A 21401-nucleotide genomic window follows, 5' to 3' on the forward strand; every position below is an offset into this window, starting at 1 on the left:
TTGCCTTCCTCTTTCTTGCTTTACCACTCTGTTTTGCTGAAGCAAATACTCCAGTGACTTTCTATGAAAGGCTGTGTATTTGTTTAGCCCTTGCTTATCTGGAATTTTTTTTTTTGAGGAAGATTAGCCCTGAGTTAAGATCTGCTGCCAATCCTCCTCTTTTTGCTGAGGAAGACTGGCCCTGAGCTAACATTTGTGCCCATCTTCCTCCACTTTATATGTGGGATGCACACCACAGCATGGATTGCCAAGAGGTGCCATGTCCGCACCCAGGATCTGAACTGGCGAACCCCGGGCCGCTGAAGCGGAATGTGCAAACTTAACTGCTGCACCACCAGGCCAGCTCCTGGAAATATTTTAATTTGAGCCTCACACCTGATAGGAGTTTAGTTGTATACTGAAATATAGGTTGAAAATGGTCACTCAAAATTATGAAAGCATTGATATGTTTTCTTCTCACTTGCAGTGGTGCTAAGAAGTGTGCCCTCCTTGCCCCCACCATCTCAGAAAATTTTTAAGATTTTTCTCTTTATTTCTGGTGTGCAGCTCTTAAAATTCAATTTACCAGTCCAAATATGGAGACTGACATCTTTCAGTTCTAGGAACTTTTCTTGGGTTATTTCTTTGATAATATCCCCCTTCTATGCTGCCCTCCCTTTCCCCTACCCGTTTTCTCTGTTCTTTATTTCTGGGACTCCTGTTAGATGTTGAAACATCAGTTGAAACTCTAATATTCTTAGCTCTCTTTTTCCATCTCTTTCTGTTTCTCTTCTGCTTTTCTTACCTATCTTTAACGCTTATTTTGACTGATTGATTGATTTTAAGATTGGCACCTGAGCTAACATCTGTTGCCAATCTTTTTTGTTTGTTTGTTTTTCTTCTCCCCAAAGCCTCCCAGTACATAGCTGTATATTATAGTTGTAGGTCCTTCTGGTTGTGCCATGGGGGAGGCCGCCTCACCATGACCTGATGAGTGGTGCTAGGTCCGTGCCTGGGATCCAAACTGGTGAGACCATGCGCCGCCAAAGTGGAGTGTGCAAACTTAACCACTCGGCCATGGGGCCGGCTCCCTCTCTTTCACTTTTGAAGGATAATTTTTCAGGGTACAGAATTCTAGGTTGGTGGTTTTGTCTCTCAACATTTAAAATATTTTGCTCTGCTCTCTTTTTGCTTGCGTGGTTTCTGACGAGAGGTCAGATGTAAATCTTATCTTTGCTTCTCTATAGGTAAGGTTTGGTTTTTTTTTGTTAACTTGAGCCAGAGTGAGAATTATAACCTGGGAAGGCCTTACAAAGCATTCCAGAGAAGCATGGTTTTTAGTACAGTCTTATATCTTTTTATTTATTTTATTAAAAAAATTTTTTTGAGGAAGCTTACCCCTGAGCTAACATCTGCTGCCAATCTTCCTCCTTTTGCTCCAGAAGATTGGCCCTGAGCTAACACCTGTGTCCATCCTGCTCTACCTTATATGTGGGATGCCTGCCACAGCATGGTTGTTGTTTTTTAAAGATTGGCACCTGAGTTAACAACTGTTGCCAATCTTCTTCCCACCCCCAACCCTGACCCCCCCGAACACCCCCAGTACACAGTTGTATATGTTTTAGTTGTGGGTCCTTCTAGTTGTGGCACTTAGGACGCTGCCTCAGCATGGCCCAATGAGTGGTGCCATGTCCATGCCCAGGATCTGAACCAGTGAAACCCTGGGCCGTTGAAGCAGAGTGCATGAACTTGACCACTCAGCCACAGGGCCGGCCCTGCACAGCATGGTTTGATAAATGGTGTGTAGGTCTGCACCCAGGATCTGAACAGGAGAACACCAGGCTGCTGAAGTGGAGCAAGTGAACTTAACTGCTACACCACCCTGTGGGGCCCTGGTAAGGTGTTTTTTTCCCCTCTGGTTTCTTTCTTTCTTTTTTTTATTTGGTGAGGAAGACTGGCCTTGAGCTAACATCTGTGCCAATCTTCCTCTGTTTTGTATGTGGGATGCCGCCACAGCACAGCTTGATGAGAAGTGTGCAGGTCCACGCCTAAGATCCGAACCCATGAACCCTCGGTCACCGAATCAGAGTGTGTGAACTTAATCACTACACCACTGGGCCAGACCCTCCTCTGGCTTCTTTTAAGATTTTTTTTTGTATTTTGCAAATGATATGACTAGATGCCATATGTTTTGGCATTTACCCTGCTTGGTGTACTCTGAGCTTCCTGGATCTGTGGTTTGGTGTTTGACCTTAATTTGGGGGAAATTCTCAGTCATCATTGTTCTAAATATTTTTTCTGTTCCTTTCTCTCTTCTCCTTATGGTATTCCCTATTTTGTGTATGTTACTCCTCTTGTACTTGTTCCACAGTTCTTGGGTTTTCTGTTCTGTTTTTTTTTTAAAAGTCTTTTTTCTATTTGCTTTTCAATTCTGGAGGTTTCTATTGAGATATCCTGAAGCTTACAGGTTCTTTCCTCAGCTGTATCCAGTTTACTAATGAGTCCATTAAAGGCATTCTTCTCCCTTACAGTGTTTTTTTTTTATTTTATCTCTAGCATTTCTTTTTGGATCTTTCTTAGAATTTCCATCTCTCTGCTTACATTGCCTATCTGTTCTTGCATGCTGTCTATTTTATTCATTAAATCCTTTAGCATATTAATCATAGTTCTTTTAAATTTCTGGTCTGATAATTCCAACATCCCTGCCACATCTGAGTCTAGCTCTGAGGCTTCCCTTGTCTCTTCAAACTGTGTTTTTCACCTTTTAGTATGTCTTGTAATTTTTTCTTGATAGGTGGACGTAATATCCTGGGTAAAAGAAACTGCTGTAAATAGGCTTTTAGTAACGTGGTGGTGAGGTGTGGGAGAGGGGAAGCATTCTACAGTCTTATGATTTGATCACTGTCTTTTCATGAGCCTGTGTGCTTCTGGGCTGTGAACTTCACCCACACTTCTCAGTTCCCCCTCCAATCCCCTTTAAGTGGCTAGAGGAGGCTGAAGTCGTGTATTTCCCTTCCTCCACAGTAGAGGCTAGAGCTGGCTGGATTTGGGTATTTCCTTTCCCCTAGGTCAGTTAGGCTCAGATAAAGCCCCAGCAGGTTAGGCTGTGGTTAAATCTTAAGTCTCTCCAGAGGGCAGATCTTGTTAAGGACAGAATGCTCTGGCACGTTTCAGAATGGTTCCTTTTACCCTCCCCTGCCAGAGGCATGAGGGGATTGTTCTCCGGTGTTTACCGTGAGAAGCTGGTAGAGCTCCAGGAGGTAAAATGCACAGAAGTGTGGGCCCTCCCATAACTGGTCTGTTTCTCTCTCAGACTTGTCCACACTGAGCCTCCAGCAATTCATCAATCACAGCTCAGGTTTCCCTACCCGGGCACTGCTTCCCGCAGACGTTACTGCTTGTAGGTTTCTGCTCTGTATTTGCCTGTCACTCCCTCCAATTTTGGGAACAGTGATGTGCTCCGTAACCCGACTTGTCTTACAGATCTAGGAAGAGTTATTGACCTTTCAGTTGGTTCAGCTTTTTACTCATTGTTAGGATGGGGTAGCCACTTCCAAGCTTCTTACGTGCTAGACTGGAAATATATCAATTTCATTTTTAATGGAAGAATGACCAAATGGATGAATCTTGTGCCTATTCTCACTCAGGAAACACGAAGTGTCTAGAGGACATAGTATCTGCCTTGTTCCTAGTTACAAGGTCTCTGGCTTTGCTCCACACTTACTGTAAATTTTTTCTTTCTTTCTTTCTTTTTATTGAGGTAACATTGGTTTATAATGTTATATAAATTTCAGTTGTACATCATTATATTTAGATTTCTGTGTAGACTATATCATATTCACCTAAAGACTAATTACCGTCCATCCCCGTACACATGTGCCCTAGTCACCACTGTCGCCCTTCTCCTTGCCCCCTGAAAATTTTCTCACTGTATTACAGCAATGAAGGATTACCAAATCTGGATTTCTAATATCTAATCTACAGCTTGCACATGTACTTCCACAATTAGGTTTTGGGATGATTTGATGGGTCTGACTACCCCGTCAGACTGGAGGCCGTGATCTGGAGGTGGCTTTGCCCCAGGATGGGAGCATCACTCAGAAGAACGAGGCAGCCACCGAATCACCAGGAGCCCCAGTGACTCAGGGGCCTGGAGTCTCCTCTGAGGCTGCAGGCTCCTCACCTTCACAGACAGAAATTAAGCAAAGGGGACCTCTGTTGACCCAAGGAGGAAACTGCAGTTGCACATTTCCCCTGCATCCTTCCAGTACCGGGGAAAGGACCAACATAGCCCCTGCTCCTGCCAGGTACTTCGCTTATATTATTATGCCATTTGTGCTTGGATTTATAATATCTACAGCTCCAAGGCAGGCACCATTGCTCCCACTATATAGTTGACGAAAGTGGTGCTCAGAGAAGCGAGCCGACTCCCTGAGTTCCCAGTGTAAGCATTGCTGAGATCCACCAGTCCCCTGCTACTCAAAGTGACGTCCGAGGACCGGAGCACAGGCGATACCAGGAGTGTTAGCAATGCAGCCCTCAGGCCCCAAGCCAGACCTACTGAACCAGAATTTGTATCCTAAGGAGATAAACATTTTGTGTGCACATTGAAGTTGGAGAAGCACTGTGACCTCAGGAAGAGGTAGGGGAACCCAGCCTGTGTCCTCCTGAGGGGAAACTGAGTTTTTACATTTCTTCTGTAAAAATGTGGATTTCTAGGTTTGAAGCACTTCTGTCATTTTTCATGTCCTTTCTTTACATTGGTTCCTCCTTACCCTGGGACGTAAATAAGATCAGTAATTATCATTCCTATGTTATTTGTTTATTTATTTTTGCTGAGGAAGATTCACCCTGAACTAACATCTGCTGCCAATCTTCCCCTCTTTTTACATGTGAGCCGCCACCACAGCATGGCCACTGACAAACAAGTGGTGTAGGTCCACACCTGGGATTCAAACCTGGGCTGCTGAAGCAGAGTGCACTGAACTTAACCACTAGGCCACCGGGGCTGGCCCTCATTCCTATTTTAGAGATCTGGAAATAGAAGCCCAGAGAGGTGAAGCAACTTGCCCAGAGCTACCAGCCAGCAGGCATCCCACCATTTCACGTGGATTGGCTGGGAGAATGATCCAAGGGTTCTAAGATCGGGTGTTGGTGCCAGTTTTGGGGTCTTTGGGGTCATAGGTTCCTGAGCTTGCCTTCTGGCCTCAGAAATTGCCAGGCTGGCTCTGGGAGAGCCCTCTGCTCACTTGTTTATTTATACATGGTAAGAGGGCTGTCGGGCTCCAATTTTACCACCTGTGTGTCCCTGGGCCAAGTATTTAACCTCTCTTAGCTTTTGCCTCCTCATAGAGTTGTTGTGAAGACCATACGAGAATGACCCAAGTACAGCACTGGCACAAGGTAAGGACGCAACAAATGTTAGTTGAAATTCATTCATTCATTCAACAACTATTGAACACTCGCTGATCGTCAGCGCCAGGCTAAGACACTTGAGGGAGACATGCCCCGCTCCCAAGGAGTCTAAAGCGGGAGAGAGCCATTGACAAAATGCTTACAACTGTGCTGAGCAAAAGGCAGGCCGTCTGGAGGAAAACAGATGAACGTGGCTGTGCATTTGCCTTTGGCATCGATGTAACCCTTGCTTCCCTCTGTTCACTCAGAGGAAGTGAAACCGAACCTCAAGCTCTTGGCCCCCTAGTCAGCTGTGATCCATGGCACAAAGCTGTCCCACTCCTCTAGGCTTTCCAGGTGTTTCCTCCTTGGAGTCCTCGCCCCCACCAGGAGGGAGGGATCTTTGCCTATGACCGGAGCAGGGAGGGGGAGTGTGGTGGAAAATGAGCTGGTCAGACTTTACCCTAAGGAAAAAGGGGAGCCACTGAAGACCATCCCAGGATGTCCTAGTCTCACCCCTGCTGCTCTCCACATCCAGGCAATGCTGCACCTACAATAACCACTTTTCAGTTCCTCAAACCACCATGTTCCTCTCACCATGGGGCCTTTGCACATGCAGTATCCATGGCCTGGAAAGGTCTCCCCCCCTCTCTTCACTTAGTTCATTCCTACTCATCACCCAGGGGCCAGCTCAAATATCACTTCCTCCAGGAAGCCTTCCTTGACTCCCCAGCTCAGTTCAGATGAGCTCAGGCCCCTAAATACAACGTTCTATGTTTTCCTTTCTTGGGACTGATAATTTGTGAGTATATATTTGTGACCACTTGCTTAGCATTGGTCTTCCCCAGTAGACTGAGAGCAGAGCTTGTGTCTGTTTTGCTGACTGTCTTCTCCCCAGCACTGAGCATGGCGACTCTCCACAACCAGAACACTGAGGGTGTGCTCAACACGTGCCTCGGAAAAGACAACGGGCGGGGGCTCAGGAATCTGAAGCTCACTCTAGAATTTGAGGTCAGGGAGGGCCATGCAGCACAGAGGCCAGTCTGAGGCCACAGTGGTGCAGGAAGACACAGTGAGGGCTTCAGCCAAGGCAGAGGCAGCAGGACGGGAGACCGGGGCAAACTCCCAAGTCAGCGGGCAAGGGCTGATGGGATGTGGAAGAAAAGGGAGGTGTCAAGAACCGCTTGCAGTCTTGGTAGAGGGAGCATGGTGGGGCCCATTCCCACATCAGGGGCACAGATGGCGAAGCCAAAAGGCCTGAGCCAGCCCTGAGGGCCTATGGTTAAAGTTCAGTGCACTCCACTTTGGCAGCCTGGGTTCGGTTCCCAGGCCTGGAACCACAACACTCATCTGTCAGTAGCCATGCTGTGGCAGCGGCTCACATAGAAGAACCAGAAGGACTTACAACTAGAAGATACAGCTACGTACTGGGGCTTTGGGGAGCAAAACAAAAAACAAAACCCCAAAAAACAAAAGGCCTTGCCCCCCCCGCTTCCCCCCAATTTCTGCCCCAGACCATCTTCTTCCTGTCAGTGGCCTGGACCCTGTCCCCAGCACCAGACACAGGCCACAAAGATCAGCAGCACAAGTCCCTTTTTTTATTAACCATCCTCCCCAGTCTGAATGTGCACAAATAGAAAAGAAACAGTAAAATGCCCTGGCAGGGAGGGGGCTCCTGAGGTTAGGCCAAGAGGCCGGATTCCAGCTTTTTCCCGACTGGTCCAGTTCTGTGCAGTGACTCTCCCTACATCCCCCCACCCCGGAAACCCAGCATCAGGAGGCTGTGCAGCCCTGCTGACCGCCGTCCTCCGACCCTCGGCAGGCGTGGGCGCTGGCAGGGTCTGGTGCTGTGCAGCAGCCTGAGAGAAAACAGCAGAGTGGGTCTGGCCCTGGGGGCCGAGATGGGACGTGAGGAAAGGCAGGTCGCCCGTTCTGGGGACTGAGCAGAGGCCTCTCCAGCCTCCAGCCAGCCTCTGCTTCTTATATCCGACTGCCCTGAGTAGGGGTCTGCTGGGCGGTGGTCCCTTGCATCCCTGGTACAGAGGTTTGGGCAGGAGGGGCCAGGGAAATACTGGTGCTCCAGGCGGACGAAGCCTGATTTGGTACCTGGGGTTGACCGAAGTGAGCGGCCAAGGTGTTGAAAATGGGAACAAGAACGGGGAGAACAGTGTCCCTCCTCATCCTGCTTGGGGCACAATCTGGGTGTGACCTCAGTGTGACCGACAAGCCACTGAAGGAAGGCCTGGTGGATGTGTGGAGCTGAGGAAGCTGACACGATGGGGTTTGGCAATCCCCCACCTGCATACTTATGTGCACAGGAGAGGTTGAGCTACATAGAGAAATGGGGGAGGGGGTGAAGAAGTGATGGAATGGGGAAGGAGCAGACAAGATCCACAGTGGAAGGGAAACTTCCAGGCTGGCGCGGCTACACTCAGACGTCACCCAGTTAATGACAACGCGGCTGCCTTTTTTCTCTCTGGGCTACCATGCTGCTAGGGCTGGCAGGGCAGGAGAAGAGAAGCAGTGGGTGAAAGTGCAGATGTCAGACAGGCTCACCTTGATCCTGACCAGCCCAGCCTGCACGGGTCTGAAAGGTTCCCAGACTTTTCCATTACCCACCCTCATGCCTCGGAAGAGAGGGGCACGTCTGGAATCTGAAGAGAAAAGCAGACTCCCCGCATGGGGAAAGCTCACGGAGGTGTGCTCACAGCACCGTGGTGGCACAGGACGGCCCCTGGGCTCTGGCTCAAGGCTGGCCGGCACCGTTTGTAAACATTAGACTTGGTGATGTCGGGATGGAGGAGGAGGGACGCCTGGACCCTCAGGTCAGAGGAACAAGACAGCGTGAGGCCCCAAAGCCTTGGAAATGCCCCTTAGCCATGGGAGAGGGCTGTCAGGCTCACTGGGGGCCAGGAGGGAGTGGACAAGGCATGGATCTCTCTGCCTCTGCGCATTTGTACGACTTCAGTGCTCCCTTTGGAACTTGCCAGATCCCAGAGGAAGCCACGGCTGGCTGGGCTGCCAACAGACTGGAGCAGGCAGTGTGTCTGGGGGTAACGAGCACAGCCCTACTCAGGACAGGCTGCTCTCGGGGGGACGACCCTTTGCCCACCCTTTCTCCAGAGGGAGGTCGGGCTGGGTTCTTTCTGCTGAGACCTCCTGGCCCTCTTCACCCACGGGTTCCAGGCATGGAGAAGTCGAGAGTTGGAGGAAGGGGGAAGGTTCCTCTGTGACATGAGACCTCCTCCCACCATCTATGGCACTGCCAGGATGGGGGAGACAGGAAGGGAGCTGGGTTTGAGTTGTCCACAGGTTGGGGCCTGATTTAACCCCAGAACTGTCCCTGGAAAAGGATGTCCAGATGTCACTCCACCAGTAGGGAGGAAGGATGCCGGACTCAGGGTGGCCCCGCAGCTCTAAGAGATGGGATGCTGGGTCCAACAGCAAAGGCCACGTGTTCCTTGGGAGGCAGTGGTTATGCCAAGAGATCCACAAAGATGGCATTGGCTGTGGTCTGGCCGAAGATGAAGGCTCCCAGGGTGACCAAGAGGACTCCGTAACTGACCAGCGCCCACCAGCTATAGGGCAGAAGGTGAGAGGCCTGGTCAGTTAACCCCTCCATGACTCTGCAGACGTCAATACGTGTATCAGTTAATCACCGTAAATTACTTATACCACTTCCGTGGGTGGAGCATTTCCTATTTCTAAAGGACTTTTCAGATAAAGGTATTTGGGGCCAGGTGTCTGATCTCTAGTCCACAGGTAAGGAGACCAAGACCCAATGGAATTAACTGTCTGGTCACAACACACCAAGGGCAACACCAGGATTAGAACGCATGTCTCCTGATGGAAAGATGTTCAGGAAAAAGCAGGTCACATGCAGTGTGATTCATTTCATTTAAAAAAAGCAGACATCTGCATATATATGTATCAAAAATAGCAAGAGGGTTATAACTGGGTATTGAGATTGAGTGATTTTTATTTTCTTCCTTAGGCTTGTTGTATTTTTTAAGTTTTCCATAATGAATGAGTATTATTTGCATGATAATTTTTTTGAAAAGCATGCAACCTGTTCTCAACCTCTCTACTATTCAAGGACATGTACATATTAAAACAATGTAGTGGTGGCCAGCCCCGTGGCCGAGTGGTTAAGTTCATGCACTCCGCTCCGGTGGCCCAGGGCTTTGCTGGTTCGGATCCTGGGCATAGACATGGCACTGCTCGTCAGGCCATGCTGAGGCAGCTTCCCACATGCCACAACTAGAAGGACCCACAACTAAAATATACAACTCTGTATCAGGGGGATTTGGGGAGAAAAAGCAAGGAAAAAAAAAAAAAGACTGGGAACAGTTGTTAGCTCAGGTGCCAATCTTTAAAAGACAGAAAAACCCAATGTAGTGTTTTGCATGCATCAGACTAACAAAATTTTAAAAGGCTGTTACAGACAGTGCTGGCAGGGGTATGAGGAACAGGGCACGCTTACTCACTGCTGCTAGGACTCTGGTACTTTTCGGAGAGTAATTTGAACCCCGGTGCCAAAGTAAAAATGGGCATGTCCCGGGACCTAGCAATTTGCCTCTAAGAATCTCCTATCAAGATCCTCGAACAGGTGTGCCACGCTGTGTATGTATAAGAGTGTTCACATTCAGCACACATTCATACAACAGAAAATTCTGCGGCCATTCAAAAAGGAAGAAGTGGCCTTCTTGTGCTGACATAGAGTGATCCCCAGTGAAAAAAAGCAAGGGAAAAAAAGTAAGTGAAAAAAAGCAAGTGGCAGAAAAGTGTGTCTGGCATAGAACCATTTTTGAAAAAAACCAAACTAGGCACAAAACCCTGTGTGTTTGTGCGTACACATGCATAGCTATGTGTACACAGACGTGTGCACGCACAGAAACAGTCTAGAAGGGCACGGACAGCGCTGAGGACCTGGAGCTCTCTCAGGAGAAGGGATGTGGTGGGGGCGGGCTGTGGCGGAAGAGGGTCTCCCACTCTTTAAAGTCTTTCCGTAGTATATAAACTGTTACAACTAGCGCGTGTTACCCATTTGAAAAAAGAATTTTGAAACGCAAAGTACACAGTCTCCTGGAAGCTGTGTAATCTAGCAACACTCAAGCCGAGAGGCAGGCAGAGCTGGTCACTCCCGGAGCAAGGCCAGTACTGGGCGTGGGGCCTCCCTTGCTGCGCCCAGAGGGTGATTAATTAACCCATAGCCTCACCTGCGGCTGAGGGTAGCTCCCGGCCCCTGTGCATTTTAATCTTCTTGCCCCCAGCATCTCCCCAAGACCAGGGACTGAGCCCTGCTTTACCTGGCTGGCTTGACTTCCTCCATCTCAGAGAGTTTGGCTTGAATGAGGCACAGCCCTGGAAGAGAAGGGGTGGCCCTGAGACCTCGGGTGGGCTCCCTCCCTCAGCCCAGCCGCCCCTCTCACCAAGAGGCAGTGGTGGGAGATGGAGAAAGGCCTTTGTTTACTCTTCAGATATTCCATCTCTGACCCCCCTTCCCCCCCAGCTGGAGGCCTGGCCTCTGCTCTCCCAGGAGAGGCCAGCATCTGACAGGCACCCCGGGGCTGCATGCAAGACTCAGGGCTAAAGGGGCAGCACTGGCAGCAAGACCCTGCCCAGGCCCTTCTGAGTAGATGTGGCCCCCTTGCTCCAGTGGCCAGGGCTTGCAAGGTTGTCTCCTGGATAGAAATGAGCTGGGGGTAGGCGGAACTCATGGCTGGCAGACAGGATGATTTCCCAGGCACCTGGTGGCAAACCGTGTCTGAAACTAAGGTCTCCCGGTTTTTGCATCAGGGTGCTGCCACCAAGCCCCACTGCCCTCTGGGGACTGAACCAGCTGGATTCCTGATAGTCAGGGAGCAACAGACACTTGAGTGAAGGGTTAAGAGAACAGGCTGCGGACCTGGACTGACTCGGGTTTGAAAAGGTTCTGTTACTCATGAGCTGAGTTTGTTCACCTCCAGGAAAGTCTGTTACCCTCTCTGAACCCCACATCTTCTCCTCCGTAAAACGAAGATCATAGCTACACCTTCTTTTCAGGAGGTGATGCATGCACAGGGGTTGGCACAGAACCTGAGGTGGGTGAACACCAAATCTGGGTGGTTACACTCCCTGGCAGGTGAGCAAGTGAGGAGCTCAGGCTGGGACGCCCTGGGAGTCAGGGCTGCAGGGCGCCAGGGGGCCGCACCTGGGAAGACGAAGATGAAGCAGGCGGCCAGGCCTCCGATGACTGAGATGACCTTGCCGATGTCAGGGATGAAGAGCGCCAGCAGCAGCGTGAGCAGGAACCAGACCAGCGTCTGCAGCACCCGCCGCCGCCGCTCACGCCCCACGTCCTCCTCCACCGGCATCCCCTGGTAGCGCAGCCACAGGCCTTCAACCACCGCCCTGCCCATGGGGAGAGGCATCAGAGGCACCCCTGCTCACGGCCTCCACCTCCAGCTTGCGGAGCCAGGCCCCCGACCAGGTAGATTGTGGGTGAGGCCCTGGTCCCTGAGCCTGTTTCCTTTTCTACAAAATGGGCCTAGCCACACTCTTCCAGGGTCCCCATGGGGACTGCAGGAGACGGTGAATGTGAAGGGTTTAGCTCCTTGCCTGGCCCGGGAGGGCTCACCCAGGGGAACTGGTACTATCATTCTCCTGAAAAGGAAGGGCCTGGGGTACCCAGAAGGCTGGGTGTTCAGGAAAGGATCTGGGCTAGAGGTTCTTAGAGGACTCACAGAATGTTCTGGGGACCCTGGGACAAGGAGGCCCCTAAGACCCAGCTGGGGGTACTTGCAGAGCCATCCTAGGCACTGACTCTTTCCTACGGGCTTCAGTCTTCCCTTCTACAAAATGAGTTCCACACAAGGCCAAAGGACCATGTTCAAAGGGCTTTTAGGGGCTCTGAGGGGCCCTGGGGAGAGGGAGCACCCCAGCCAGGTGGGGCGGGCTCTCACCGCCCACAGAAGTGCAGGATGGGGTAGGAGGTGAGCACGCTCAGGATGATGAAGGCGCGGGCAACAGCCACAGCCATGTCCTCCGAGGGGTAGGAGAGGAGCACGTCGGGGTCCACAGCAGCTCCAAAGGTCAGGAAGCCACAGATGCCTGAGGGCATGGACAGGAGGGCTGGGTCAGGGCAAGCCTGGGAGGGTAAGGGGATGGACCGTCCACTCCTAGGTGCAGCATCAGAGGGGCAGGGCGCTGGAGGCTCATACTGAGGCTTAGAGTGTCGGGGGGCTGGGATCAGAAGCCTCCATCCCTGAATCCTCACATGCCCCGCCCCAACACCGCCACCCTTCTGATCTTGAACTCGCGCCGCACATTCCTGTCTCACAGCTTCTGCACGAACTCTCTTCACACCGCCATCTTCTCATCATCCAGGTCTCAGCCCAGATGTCCTCTCCTCAGAGAACCCCTCCCCACCCAGCCCCCCACAACAACCCCACCCTAGGCACTCTCTCACATCGCTTTGTCGGTTCCCTTCACAGTGCTCCTCTCTCTCTGATTTTTTTTTAAATTTGTTTATTATCTGTCTCCCTAACCAGAACACAAACCCCAGGGGAAGAGGGATTCTGCCTATTTGCCTCTCCTGTTCCTGGCTGTGTCTTCAGAGGTGGAACAGTGTGGGCCCCGAGAACCATCTGTGGAAGGAGTCACAGGGCCATTCTTCCTGGTCTCCCAGGCCGGCTCCCTCACCCAAACCGTCCTCCACCCAGCACCCACAGCCACCTTCCGCCGAGCCTGCCCCTGTGTGAAACGCTGCCTCTGGCTCCCAGCAGTCCTCAAGGCCAACAGGATCTGGCCCTGTTCCCTGTAGGGCCTCACTGCTGTCATCTGCCCTGACTCACTCCACTCCAGCTACACAGATCGTTCTGTCCCTGTCTGGCATTTTCTGCTTCCTCCGTCTGGAACGCTCTTGCCCCACTGATTGAGATTCTAGCTCCTTCCCAAATGCCAACTCCTCAGAGGGGAGCCTTCTGTGAACCACTTCCCAAAGCCACGCCCTCCCATATCCCCTCACATCTCCTCTGTTTCACTGTCACCATGGCACTCACCAGCGTGTCGGAATCCCTTACGGACCCCTGGTTTACTCTTGTAGGACTGTCTCTCTAGACCGTCAATTCTGTGAGGGCGGGACCAGGTCCGTCCATCTCCACGGCTCCCCCCATGCTGAGAACAGTTCCTGGCACTCACTAGGCACCAGTTGAGAGCAGCTGAATGAATGGACGGACACAGCTCTCTCGTTTGGGCAGGAGGAGGCGCACGGCAGCCCAAAGTGAAGCCAATGCCCACAGAATGTTTGAGGTGCTGGGAGTGCAGCGCTGTCCCCAGGAAAGCTGGGCCAGAGGACTTGGGGACGATGAGGAAAAGTGGGAGCACTCCAACCCCAGCCCTTGGGGGGGAGCACTCACCTGTGCCCATGTAGACAGCGAGGGCGATGACCATGGCAGCCGTCACCACACCGCCCCAGGTCTTCACCTCAGGCTGCCGCATGCTGTTGAAGACGGGCACACTGCTCACGTGGCACTGTCAGGGTGGAGGGTAGGGTCATGGCGGGGAGGTGACCTCACCCCAGTTTCCAGGAATAAGGAGCAAGTCCCGGGGCCCCCACTCCACCCTTCCTTCCAGGATCCCCCCCATCCTGCCTGTAACGTGGGTTCCCAGGGAGGGGAGGGAGCTAAGGGGACCGCAACTGGCACCTGAAATCCGAAGCAGATGGTGGGCATGGCGTTGAACACAGCTATCCAGGAAGCTGGCCTGTGGACAGACACATAGGAATCTGTCGCCTGTGAGCCCCCCAGAGCCACCCACCACCCCCGTGCCCCTCCTATTCACTCAGCCCACCACGGCCTCCACCAACCAGCATTCTACACTCAACCCACACAAGTCTGGGAACCGGGCGAGGACCTATCTCCATTTCACAGGTCAGTAAACGGAGGCTCTGGAAGGCCCTCCTGGGACCGAAAATCCAGAATTCCTGGCTCCTGCACTGGGGCTTTTGCTTTTCTGGTTTCTTCCTTTCAAAAAAAGGAAACTTTAAAAAAAAAATAAAAAAACCAATTCATCCTCATGCAGAAGATACAGAAATTACAGGTAAGTACAAGTTGGAGAAATGTGCAATTCCACCCGGCAGTCTCCAAGACCTGAAGCCTGGTCCCACGTTAGCCCATCTGCTGGAGTTAGTGGTAAAGTCTCGGCATCTCTGCCTCTCACTCTTCCCTCCAGTAAGAAGAGATGAGGATCTCTCACCTCCTTCCTACAGTGACCAATGACTCAAGCGCTGATGAGCTAATGAGGCTTGCCAAGAGCACCTGTGTGGCCTTTTGATGCCCGACCCAGCACCTCCTGGGCCCAGGTGGTGGCTTCTATCCCTTGTGTCTCCTGGGGGCCCTCACCCACCTGGTCAGGATGTCCCCCGGGGTCATCTCTTTATCTGGCCAGATGTATTTGATGATAATGATGGCAGTGACGTACCAGGTGCCCACGACACTCAGGAAGCTGTGGGGAGAGAGGGACGGACTTCCTTTTCCCCAGCCCCAGCTGCCTTTTCTCTGACTCCATCCCCAGGGGCATCCATCCTCAGCTCCAGGGACACCACAAGTGTCTACTGAACGAATTGGGAGACTATTCTAGACAAACACTCAAGAAAAGCATGAGAAATAAGTTTTGGAGAAACCAGCCACAGCTAGGAGGGAGCTGGACGCCAACAGGGAACGACAGTGACATTCGTGGCCATCAGGAAATGCGCTGGTTCAGCTCCATGGCTCAGAGGCCACGGTGGGGGGCTGGGCTTCAAAGCACATGTGTTACTTCAATCAGAGCAGCCCAGACTGGGTGAGGGCTGCAGACAGAGCCTTTGAGAACTAGGAGATGCTGGAGGTAAGAGGGTACAAATACTGGAATGTCAACATCAAAGGGAACCGTGGAGAAAGCTGAGCAGGACCCTTCAATTACAGATCACAGGAAACAGCCTAGAATCCCACAGCTGTTCCAACCCTGAGCCGAGAAGCCAGTCCTTTCCCTTCATCCCAAGCTGCATGGAAGATGCTGCCTGGCTAACAATCCCAAATGATCAAAACTCCCATTCTCCCAGGGAAAGCCAAAGCCCAGGCCAGGTGGCTGCCTCCACACTGATTGTCGCCCATCCCATCTTTGACAAGGGCATTTAGAACTGAATCTCTCACTGATGCAAAGGGCCGCTGACCCCCTTGTTGCTCACACCAAAGGAAGTCTTATGCCAGAAGCCCTGCAAGCCATGGTTCGCCCTGCCTTGCCCACTCTTGCCGCCCCAGATTTGGGGTGTCAAGAAGGGGAGGGGTTCCCCAGCAGCCCTCGGGTCTCTCGCTGCCTGTGACTAGAGCTTCTGTCCGGTTCAGGCTGGGGTGGGGCCTCCGAACCTGGCATACTTCTGGAAGCCGATCTCCCTGGGGATGGAAAGGGGCAGGATGAAGAGGAAGGCAGTGAGGCTGATGGTGAACTTGCGGTCTGCGTACCAGGGGCTGCCGTGGGCCCCCTCAGGCTCCTTTGCCATCACAGCTATAACTGCACAGGGAGGAAGGAGGGAATGTCATGCCAGGCTCCTGCAGGGTGTGGCCGTCCTATTTTTTGGGTCTCAGGACCTCCATCTGTCTAATGGGCCCAGCGGCCCGGAGGGAGGATTCCCAGGTGGATGCCGGGCCCAAGCCAGGCCGTGGGCAGGTGTTCCATGCCCCTTCCCTCCCCCCAGGACCCCCAGGGCTGCAGGGGAGGGATGAGGCAGGTACTGAGGGGGAACCTCACTCTTGTCCTGTTGGTCCCCGATGATGATGAGGAAGGCGATGCAGGTGCCGAAGGTGTAGGTGGCAATGGCCACCTCACACAGCACGCCCGTCAGCTTGCCACACACAGCCCACACCACCTCCTGGTAGGTCCTCTCGTTGCTCGCCTGGGAGCAGTAGGCCAGGATGACGAGGCCGCTGATGATGAAAACCAGCATGCCCTGCAGGCAGGGGCAGAGCAAGAGTGTGGGAAAGGCTTGGCAGCGAATCGCAGCCTGGCTCGCTCCGCGCTTCCTGGGCCAGTGCCCAAAGCTGGCTGGCAAATCAGTCTCATCTTGCAGGGCAATTTTAACAGATTACTGGAGGCTGTTGAGGGGAGACTTTGTTTAAAAACAAAAGAAGTTTTGTGGAAAATTTCAAATTTAGTAGAGAGATGAGGACAAAAGTAGACAGAACAGTGTAACAGAGCCCCATGTACCGAACACTCAGCTTCAAGAAGGATCAATTCATGGCCAATCTTGTTTCATCTATTCCTTCTCCCACTCTGGATTATTTTAAGAAAATATACACTATCATATCATTCCATCCTTACATATTTTGGCAGGCAGTTCTAAAAGATAAGGGCCCACTTTTTAAAGATTTTTATTTTTTCCTTTTTCTCCCCAAAGCCTCCCAGTACATAGTTGCATATTTTTAGTTGTGGGTCCTTCTAGTTGTGGCATATGGGACGCTGCCTCAGTGTGGCCTGATGAGCAGTGCCATGTCCGCGCCCAGGATCCAAACCGGCAAAATCCTGGGCCGCCGAAGCAGAGTGCGTGAACTTAAACACTCGGCCACGGGGCTGGCCCCAAGGGTCCACTTTTTTTTTTTTTTGATTAAGATTAGCCCTGAGCTAACTGCTGCCAATCCTCCTCTTTTTTTTGCTGAGGAAGACTGGCCCTGAGCTCACATCCGTGCCCATCTTCCTCTACTTTATATGTGGGACGCGTGCCACAGCATGGCTTGTCAAGCGGTGCCATGTCCACACCTGGGATCCGAACTGGTGAACCCCAGGCCTCCGAAGCGGAACGTGCGCACTTAACCGCTGGGCCACCCAGCCAGCCCCAGGCCCACTTTTTAAACATAACCACAAGATTATTAAATATCTAGTTGATGTCCAAACTTCCCTGATTGTTGGGAAGGCTTTGGAAGCCTCCTCTGGGCTCAGAGGAAAGAATGCTGGAATAGACTGCTAGTGTCTGCCATGTGTGAGGGAGGGGAGAGTGGTAGCATTCCTATTGACCATCCCTGATCCACAGCTTCCCTTTCGAGGCAAAACCGCAGACCCACCACTTGCACAGCATCCTGCCCTCCCAGCCAGCACACTCACCATCTGTAGCGTGACGCCGGCTGCCACGCCCCCGGCAGTACTGAAGGCGGCTGGGAAGTTCAGCAGCCCTGCACCCAGGCAGGCATTGACGACGATGAAGACGGCCCCAAGCGTGGAAGTGGTGCCTCTGCCCAGATCCCCAGAAGAGGCCTCCCGCTCACTCTTGGGGGCCGTGTCCACACAGGGACTCTGCAGCAGGCGGGCCCGCTCCCCGGCGTCCGTGCTCAAACTCCATTCGCCATGGTCAGCGTTGATGCTGACCTGAGCCATGGCCCTGGGAGCCCTCTTCTGGCAGGGTCTGCGGGTGCTGCCTCACCACCACATCCCTGGGGCGGCTGAGGGGACACCTGCAGCTGGAGGGCAGCACCAGCCTGTTGAAGGCTGTTATCCTGGGAGGCCTGTGTGCTCTGGCTCTTCTCAACCTAGACAGGAAAGGCAGGCACCACTGTGATCCTGAGGTGGGCACAGAAAGGTGGGCACAGAAGGTGAAACAACTTTCCCAAGATCACACGGCTGGGATTCAAACACAGGTGTGCCTCTGTGCCGACACTGCGTTGGGCGCCATAGTGTGGGGTGGCAGAGACAGACATATTTCAGATGCAAATCCTGTTGGCTTCAGGCTTACAGACCTGTATGGTCAATAAGATATAAACATAAAAGAGAGGGGAACTAACATGTCAGCACTAGAGAGAGGACATGCATCGGGCAGGAATGTCAGGGATGTATCTTATCTCATTTAGTCCTTGTGACAGCTTCATGGTCATAAGGTTCAGAGATCAAATCACTACCCGGTGTCACATTATTAGAAAGTGGCAGAGCAGGATTTGGATCCAGATCTGCCTGGCTTCCCAGACCACAGGGTCCCAAGAACAGCCCTCATCCAGAAACTCACTCAGGGTTTCCATGGATTACAGCCCAGCATACTTGCCTCTGGCCAAGAGTCTAAATTCCGCATAGCTTTCAAAGCCCTTCGAAATTCTCACTCTTCTCCCGCATGACAACCCCCTCCCCGCATGCTTGTCATGCTTGCGTCCTCAGGAGAGCAGCTATCAGTCCTGTTCTTGGAAGGCTCCCAGCCCCTCTGCCAGCCTCCCTTTCAGGTCCCACTTCTTCCCCTTTCCTTGGATGCTCACTGAGATCTTCTGGAGCCACCCTGGGGCCCAGCATGGCCAGCACTGGTCTCCTAGGCTAGACTGCAAGGCTCTGAGGCCACATGTGTGGTGTTTATTGTTACCATTAACTGCCATTGCTGCAGCTACGGAATTCTTTATCTAAAATCCTCAATGTAGCCCTAAAAGGTGGGCATGATATCACCCCTTTATCAAGGAAGGAAATGAATCCCGGGGGATTAGGCGCTCTACCCCTGGTCGTATAGCGGTCAGCGGTGGAGCTGGGACTCTACTCAGGCCTGTCCGACCCTCCAGCATCCATCTGTTTGTATTTGCCCCACTCCTGGGCCCAAGATGAGACCTTGGGCAGGGCTGAACACAGATAACAAGCTTGTCACCTGGTCGATTCTCTTCCCTCTCTGGGGAAACACAGGTGAGTTACAGCTTCTTCTTTGGCTCTCTTCTTTGGTCCTCTTCCCAGAACCCTGAGATGCTCTGAGGAGCTCAGCCCTGAAAAATGGCCTTCAGTGTTCTCAAGTTCAGTTCACAGCCTGAGACCCTCAAGAGAAAGGGCAGCCTTCCAGAGTCAAGTTCACCCTCAGATCGGGAGCAGCCCTGAGCAGGGAGTGGCCGTGACCTGGGGCTCTGATTAGACTCTGAAGTCAGAAGGCTGACTCCTCCACTTCCTAGCTATGTGACCTTGGTCAAGTCACTTCACCTCTCTAAGACTTTACATCATAAGTTACTATGAAGAGTGTGTTCATATTAGTAAGGCTTTAGCACTCAATAACCGGTCATTGCTACCGTTAATGTTTGCAAACGCCCTTTCCCATGCTGCTATCCACTATGCCTAAGAATCCTCATCCCTAAGCAAGCAGAGAGGAGAATAGTGATCAAAACCAGGGCCTGGTGCGATTGGCCAGGTGCAAAGGCACTGGGGTAGCTAATGGGAGGAAGAGCAACATGAAAGCCAGATTGAAAGACCATGGGCTGAGGGGGCTGTGAGGAGCCAGGCTCTGCCTTCCCCAGAGGCTGCTGATGGCTGGTCATGACCCAAGCGGGTGCAATCTTCCACAGCTTCCTTTCCCAGAGTCTCCTCCTTCCTAAGTCCTGAGCTCAGGGTGTTCATACAAAACTCTGCATTTGACTCTTTACTCATCCCTCCCTGGGTTATTCTCTAGCTCAGGGGAAGCAAAGGGGACTGACCGGATTCAGCCATAAGCACTGACCTAACCAGAGCCCACCACAGAGGCATCCCCTCTGATGCCCTCAGCACACTGAGGGGTGCAGAACGGCTCATGGAACTTCCTGGGTAGTCAGATGCTTCCCATCGCTCCTCCCGGTGATCGTCGAACCAAGCTGGGAACCGTACACTTGTGTGAGGGAAAAGGGAGAGGCCAGAGGATCTCAAACATCTGTCACCAGGCATGCAACCAGGAGACACAGCTCCAGAGGGAATACCTCTCTGCTGGCTCCAAGTCCAGAAAGATCAGTCACAGCCCTGCTTCTTACGCAACCTGCCACCCAGCTGACAGCTCAGCACAAAACCCAAAGCAGTGGGTGGTGGAGGCCGAGTCTCGGGCTCGCAGGCTTCCAGCGCAGCTCCAGAGAGCCCTGCAAAGTTAGCGCTGCCGGAGCTGTGAGGCCTCCCCCTCCACCCTGCTCACAGCTCGGATGCAGAGAGCTCTGCGCGGTCCGGGATCTCTCAGCTTCCCCTTCGCGCCCCTTCCTCAGCTCCATCGCCCCAGCTTACCTGCTCTTTCCACCTGTCTGTTATGGTGGAGGTGGGGCTGCTCCTCACAGCTCCTTCTCTCCAGAGATCTGAGATCTGATTCTTCCCGCTTTCCTCTCCAGCCCCGATTTCTTCTTTCTCAAGACTTTACCTAAAATCTGCTGTCAGCAGAGAGAAGAGTTCGGGCTGTTTCTGTGCTGGTCAGCAGAGTGAAGGGAACTGAGCAGCTCTGACTCAACTCCTAGAACAGAGCAGCAGATCAGATAGGGAACAGGCTGAGGCAGCGAGAGGTTAGACTAATGTCACAGTGGCTAGGGGGCAGAGCCAGAACCAGAAGCCTGACGTCCATATGCTCAGGCCAGAGCTGAAGCCATTACGGCAGGCCCCTCAGATGGGAGTGGGTTCCCAGTCCAGCCTGGGGCTGGATCTCAGAAATACGAGGGGTGGGCTGCCTCGGGAGCTGGACCAGGGCACATCCGGGGCGGGGGTGACGATCCCCAGGCCTTCAGCGAGGGAGTGAGCTGCTGTGGGGTGAGCTGGGGAGGGGCTCTGGGATTCGATCCCGGCCTAGGACTAGGCGAAGACAGTCCGGGCTAAGGCGCGGCGGAGCCGGCTCAGCAGAGCCGGGCGTGAAGCCGGGGACGCGGGGCCCCGGAGCCCCGTAGGGAGTGGGCAGGCTCCGCCGCGATGGGGGCTCTGGGGACCCGGGGACCTAACGCTTCCACCCTCCACCGCCTCTAGCTCCTGCCACCCACCTACGGTGCTTCATTCCCGAGCCGGCTGCGGGGACACGTGAACAGCGATCACATGACCGCCAGGACTTGGGCGTGACGCGGCACAAGCTGGGAGTTGTAGTTTTCCGAGGGCGTCAATCTTGGACGACTCTAGCTTCCTAAATCCTCAGCGCGACAGCAATGCCCTGAGCCAGCCTGGCGCCCAGCCCGCCTGTGTTTGGCCTCTCAGCCAAGCCAAACACTCCTCCTTCCTCTTAGGAGGAATATTAGGAGATTTGGCATCTTTGCCAGTCCTGCTGGAAGGGGCCAAAAAAAAAGCTATTGGGCCTCATTATCCTC

At 52.7% G+C, this 21401-nt stretch overlaps 1 protein-coding gene across 2 annotated transcripts; it reads right to left on the reverse strand.

Moving 5' to 3' along the window:
- Positions 1 to 6949: 6949 nt before the first annotated feature.
- SLC38A7 (solute carrier family 38 member 7) lies at positions 6950 to 21151 on the reverse strand. 2 transcript variants are annotated; one of them, XM_023637116.2, is made up of 12 exons: positions 21088 to 21151; positions 20350 to 20569; positions 17488 to 17909; positions 16141 to 16339; positions 15759 to 15903; positions 14761 to 14859; positions 14061 to 14118; positions 13773 to 13887; positions 12318 to 12465; positions 11567 to 11766; positions 10683 to 10737; positions 6950 to 8951 (listed from the first exon to the last, which is right to left on the reverse strand). In XM_023637116.2, exons 3-12 carry the CDS (start codon positions 17755 to 17757, stop codon positions 8849 to 8851), a joined length of 1392 nt encoding a protein of 463 aa, XP_023492884.1. In that variant the 5' UTR covers positions 17758 to 17909; positions 20350 to 20569; positions 21088 to 21151; the 3' UTR covers positions 6950 to 8848. The 2 variants fall into 2 exon arrangements, with proteins under 2 accessions (XP_023492884.1, XP_023492883.1); XM_023637115.2 differs by having other exon boundaries at positions 21084 to 21151.
- Between the last annotated feature and the right edge of the window lie 250 nt (positions 21152 to 21401).

Source organism: Equus caballus, chromosome 3 (assembly GCF_041296265.1).
Source record: "Equus caballus isolate H_3958 breed thoroughbred chromosome 3, TB-T2T, whole genome shotgun sequence".
Lineage (NCBI taxonomy): Eukaryota > Metazoa > Chordata > Mammalia > Perissodactyla > Equidae > Equus > Equus caballus.